This window comes from Theobroma umbraticum, unplaced genomic scaffold (genome assembly GCF_002168275.2).
Source record: "Theobroma umbraticum cultivar Fairchild unplaced genomic scaffold, ASM216827v3 scaffold_30.0, whole genome shotgun sequence".
Lineage (NCBI taxonomy): Eukaryota > Viridiplantae > Streptophyta > Magnoliopsida > Malvales > Malvaceae > Theobroma > Theobroma umbraticum.
This window is the reverse complement of record NW_018397254.1, coordinates 14,747,106-14,752,883: the sequence shown is the minus strand read 5'-3', so window position 1 is coordinate 14,752,883 and position 5,778 is coordinate 14,747,106. Positions and strand designations below refer to the sequence as shown.

The 5,778-nt window shown below is 37.6% G+C and overlaps 2 protein-coding genes across 2 annotated transcripts; both read left to right on the top strand.

Annotated features, from left to right (window-relative positions):
- The first annotated feature begins 284 nt into the window (after nt 1–284).
- On the top strand, nt 285–2,509 carry LOC110426745 (Ubiquitin carboxyl-terminal hydrolase family protein). The gene has a single exon (XM_021442045.1). The coding sequence runs from the start codon at nt 773–775 to the stop codon at nt 1,973–1,975; it is 1,203 nt and encodes a 400-aa protein (XP_021297720.1). The 5' UTR covers nt 285–772; the 3' UTR covers nt 1,976–2,509.
- A 562-nt stretch (nt 2,510–3,071) lies between these two features.
- Nucleotides 3,072–5,053, top strand: LOC110426754 (uncharacterized). Its single transcript, XM_021442056.2, has 3 exons — nt 3,072–3,578; nt 3,795–3,871; nt 4,356–5,053. Exons 1-3 carry the CDS (start codon nt 3,432–3,434, stop codon nt 4,954–4,956), a joined length of 825 nt encoding a protein of 274 aa, XP_021297731.1. The 5' UTR covers nt 3,072–3,431; the 3' UTR covers nt 4,957–5,053.
- The last annotated feature ends 725 nt before the right edge of the window (nt 5,054–5,778 follow it).

The following is a 5,778-nucleotide window of genomic DNA, read 5'->3' as shown; positions in this document are numbered from 1 at the left end:
TTTATCAATATAAATCAATAAATCCAAACATCTCTATTCTTTGGAATAGAGAGATAAAGGCGAGATAAATTGACAAAAGAGAAAAATGAAGATTTACTTTTGAGTTTTTTATTTGAATGGTGAGATAACAAAAATTGATATCATTTAATTTATCTAAAATTATTTAAAAAGTATTATTATCAATTTTTTTAAAAAAAACTAAATAAAAATAATTAAAATTGTAGTAAAGGTACTTTTAATCTGAATTTACAAGGAGAGCGAAATTTCCCCTTCTTATTCATCTCTCTTCCCTAATTTTTCTTTCTGTAGAGACGCCTCCCATCTGGTTGAGGTTTTTGGATCTCTCGCGCTGGTCATAAATTTTTGTTTTGTTTGTTTGTTTGTTTGTTTGGGCGTGTGTTTTCAATATTGCTTGGTTTAGAAAATTTGGATGTTACCGCAAATTTTGGTACGCAGCATGCTACAGCAATTGCTTGTTCACTCCTCCGACCCCAAGGAGTATCGTTTTCCAATTTTCACATTCCAAGTCTGTGGGCTTGCGTAATTTCCTTAACACGGATGGAAATCTATCTCTTTGAGTCCCCAGAAAAAAAAAAAACAGAAAGTCCTGATCCTTTGTTTAGTTCTTAATTTCTTTGATTGTTGGCGGTATTGGCAATAAGCATCAGTAACTGATCAGCTTGGCTAATTCTGCCTATTACGTGTTTGTCACAATTCCACTAGAAGGAGACTGTAAGAAAAAGATTAACAGTTGCTAATTTCTTGCTTGAAAATGCGAATCCAGACCTTTAAATCGTTATTGAAACAACTAAATCCATGCCAAATCATTGGTATTCGATCCAAAACATCCTCTGCCCAGTATGTAGCATCGAGAGCTAGAGACCCTACATTTGAGAAGCTAATGGACAAGTACAAAAACCTTCTCAAAGCCATTGCAATACAAGACCTTATCCTTGCAAATCCCACTAATAACCCACCATCTGTCTCCCTTGATTTTCTCTCCAGGCTCTCCCAAAATCTCCATCTAAACCGTGGAGCTGCCTCTTTTCTCCGCAAGTACCCTCATATTTTCCACATTTTCTATGATCCCAATAAGTCCCAGCCGTTCTGTAGATTGACTGATGCTGCTATTGATATTTCCCGCCAAGAGGCAGATGCTATCAGCTCTTCTTTGCCTGTTGCTGTTGACCGCTTAGTTAGGCTTTTGTCTATGTCGACAACTAAATCATTGCCTCTCCGGGCAGTGTTTAGAGTTTGGAGGGAACTTGGGCTGCCAGATGACTTTGAGGACTCTGTGATAGCTAGGAACCCGCACATATTTAGGCTTTCTGATGCAGATGAACCTAATACTCATATCTTGAAACTGGTTGATGAAATGCATGCTAAAAGTTTTGCGGCCTCTGTTGAGAATTGGCGAGTTTTGGAGTGTTGTAAGGAGGACTGCAGTGTTGATAGAACTGAAATTCAATATGGATTTAAACACGGCTATCCACCGGGGATGAGATTGAGCAAGATTTTTAAGGCTAAGGTTAAGGAATGGCAAAGGTTGCCATATGTGGGTCCTTATGAGGAGATCGGAGAAAAGAAGAGGTCTAAGACAGGAATAATGGGATTAGAGAAACGGGCAGTTGCAATTGTTCATGAATTCTTGAGTTTGACAGTGGAGAGGATGGTGGAGGTGGAGAAGATCAGCCATTTCCGGAAATCTTTCGCCATTGATTTGAATATAAGGGATTTGTTCCTCGACCACCCAGGGATATTTTATTTGTCAACCAAGGGAAAAAGACACACTGTTTTTCTAAGAGAAGCATATGAAAGGGGTCATTTACTTGACCCAAATCCAGTTTACAATGTGAGGAGAAAGCTTCTAGATCTTGTTATGCTGGGACGCCGAGGTATGCTTAACAATGTATCAAACTCAGTGGAAATTTGGCAGACCAAGAAGCCTGGCTTGCAAGATGAGAGCAGAGAATAAAGGCTTTAATTCTAATTATTTTGACTTGTTCATTTTCAACTTCAATCGTGCAGTAACTTACTGGTTGCTTTTTTTCCTCTGCATTGTGGTTCTAAGCTGTTTTGCAAACTAGGCATTGATTTTATGACTAATTTTGAGCATTGCTTACATACCTGCATCCGCTGCTATGAGGAGTTGGAAATTGATAATAAACTCAAACTGCTTAAGCAAGGTGGTGAATCTCTCCTAGACATGAACACATACTTCTCTTCGGAATTGTGCATTTGCATTGTCAGGTTTTAATTTCTTGAGCTACTTTTAAATTATCGAGACTTGTGTATGCTTGGATGTGGATGAACACCACTTCTGTCTCGCTATGACCCTTTTAAGATGCTCTACTTTGTTGCACCTGCCCATTTAGTGAACTCTTTGTATCTCTTTGTTTATTTGGTTTCATGTATGGCGGCAGTAAGACATTTCTAGCAGAATTAAGAGATTGTGCTTTGGGCTATCAGTGGTGAATGAAGAAATGTTTCTGATTGCTATTGATACTTATTCTGATAGTATTGATGTTTCTGATTGTACTCTTTGTATCTTCTCCGTTTCAGTTTGTAGAATAAGATTCTAGATCAAGCTGTTTTATTTGGGTAGCCAATATAACATTGATGTTCATTCTTGTCCTTCCCACAGCATGCTAGGCTAGGATAAATTTATGCTTGAAGTGAAGCAAACTAAATTACTTTATTACTTGTAGGATAAATGTATGCTTGAGTTGTACAAATTTATAGGCTACACCCTAATTCTGATATACTCTCCACTTATTTGATTTTGTACGCAAATAACATCATCTTAACAAATTTTAAAAGGATCCATGGTGAAGCTGACGGCTTAAACCACAGTTGGTAAAATCTTTTTGGTAGTTTGTACCAAGGGCAGAGGGAATCTTGATTGATTTCAGTGGGATAGAGAAAACAACCATCTTTTCCTTGCAATGCAACCATTTCGAAAATAAAAATAGATAAGAAGAGAATTTTGCCTACTTTTCTAAACGAACCAGTACTAAAGTGCAGGTTACATCAAGATATTGTTCAACGCAGCCAGAAAACACCAGCGGCATATTATGGAGATGTATTCACTTATTCACAAATATATATATATATATATATATATATAGTCAGATTGCTGGAATCGGATTCCTTTCTTCATAACTGCTGAATCTTTCATCAATCTTAAGCATCACGAGAGGGCACGCATCTGTGCGAAGTGGAGGAAGAATCATGCTTTACATCAGATTCCAAAAACGAAGAAGCAATGCAAAGCAGCCACTAAAACGATAACAAGGATATATTCATTAGGTTAACGTCCGTCCTTTGAGCAGGAAATGAATAAATTCTATAAAATCACACAGTCCCGAAGCCAGCGCAATAATTAAATTAACAGATCAGAGCTTTGCTCATTATCTGGGAGCCAAGACATCATGAGCAGTGGCGCTAATAATAACACACCATTTTGGCCGACTTGGCGATCTGGACATGACTATGGTGCCTATGCTCCTACCAACAGCAATGATCCAAACCGCATCGAGCCTATTTTTCGTCATTCCGTTCCCTTCCAAGCCACTGCAGTAAGTATTTTTCTCCTACAGCCAAGAAATGGTCGGCTGAGAGTACAAAAAAAAAAAAAAAAATCAAACAACGATACCAAGATTTTTGTAGAAACTTTGAGGCTCGATGTGAAAATTGTTTGTTCCATGTTTGTGATGTAACGGGTTTGTTTTAGTGTTTCTTGTTTCTCTCTGGTACATGATGTTACTGGTTGTTTATTGTGGTGTATTTTTCAGGATGCCAGTCGAGGTTCAAGGGACCCTTGGCAGATGCCAGAGGAGAGAGTGATAGCACGACCTTTCAGCTTTTCAGGGTAATCACTTATTTTCATTCGAGTCTGCAACTTACAAACGGAAACATAAAGGCAAACATAATGCGTTTCTCATTGCTAAAGGTAAAATTGGCGGATCTGGTCTTATTTTGATGAGCACAAGATTAATCAGATTCTAAATATGCATTGGGAACCAAACTAAACTTTGCAATTCTGGAAACGTTGTCTAAAGCTATAATTTCTACCAAGTCAGCCCACTTTAACGGTAGGAGCAAATGAGATGTGATTTCCTTTCTAGCTTCCGGCTTATTCTCAGCCAATCTGAAATTTTATACGTTGTAGAGGCTGTGAAAATGATTTGTGAAAGAACCAGTGTTAAGATTATGATAACTTGATCTAAATTTTGACCGGCAGAAGTAGCATTTGCTCTAATATTTATGCAAGTTCTTTGCAATCATCAATTTTTATTGCATAACTTTCCAATTTTAGTTGATTTGTAATTACCATAACCAACACAATACTGCAGTTTCCCAGATCTTCCACGTACTCGTACTCCAGTTCAAATTGTATGGCTTGACAATGTCCCAGCAAGGGCGGCCAATCCCAGGTTCTCAGGACCCCTTCAAAGGTTCACAGTCCAGCAAGTACAGCTCCCAGCTGCCCCTGCCCAACAAGAACATTCCAGATCGACTCAAGACGAGCAAAGCAATGTTTTAGGTAAGCTGAAGAAGGAAATTTACAATCCTATCCCCAAGCAGATGACACGGAGGTTAAGCATGTACTACCGGGATCAAAACAGAAGCAACTTGTATAATGAGAAGGAAAGAGAGAAAGACGAGGATGGGAAGAGGTGTGCAATTTGCTTGGAAGATTTTGAGCCTAGAGAGCAAGTCATGCTCACTCCTTGTGACCATATGTTCCATGAGGAATGTATCGTCCCATGGGTGAAGAGTCATGGCCAATGTCCAGTGTGCAGATTTGTGCTTAGCGAGCGCATTAGACAGAATGCATCTTCTATAAGCAATAACAACGCCTCAAATGTAGCTGCAACTGACCTATTTGCAGGAGAGTTGATCTCGATTATAAGAGCAATGGAGGAGGCTTTCTTATGGGGCGATTCCCGTTGATTTATGTATGTTTTTCTATGATGGATAATTTCTATGTTGATTTATATACATATATATATATATATATATTTTGAATAAACAATTTTGGATACACTCACCAATTAGCAAGATTTGATCAATATACAAGTCTTATAAGTGAATAATTATATGTTTTGCAAATAAGTAAATGGTCCTAATAAATAAATTGAAAATAATTGGTTGGAAAACAAAAGATAAGACACGAAAGCAACTCCATGCATATGTGTATCAGCATATATGCTTGCAAATGACTTAGGTTAGTGTTTAGGTATAAATAAGGCACATTCTTTTTCAAGTTATTGCACATTTACAATTATCAACTTGAAAAAAATTTCAAAAATTTCAATTTACCTCTTCTTCAAAATATTTATGAAATTATATTGTTATTTGAGCTAATACAATCAAATTTGAATGCAAATGAAATCTAAATTTAAATTCAAAAATACATCAATCGATCCAAGAATTCAAATCAAACAAGACTCTATTCAAGTTTTGTAGATACTTTTGCTCCTCGTAGGTAGGTTGAGCCTTTTGCTTAGGCTGTTGGTTTGCCCAGGCTGATCTACCTGGGTTGCTAGTTTGCCTAGGCTATCTGGGCCGTCAGCATGCACATGTCCTAATAGTGGGCAGCTGGTGTGCGCAAGGCTTGCTGATAGTTCTGGAGATTGGTCTGCGTTAGTACAATAAGCTCAAGTAATGGAATTCCAAGATAGGTGAATTGAAAACTTCAAACATTTTGACCACTAGAAAATATTTGAACTTGATAGTTTAAAAATTTCTCTTTGAAAATTTGAATAAAGCAAT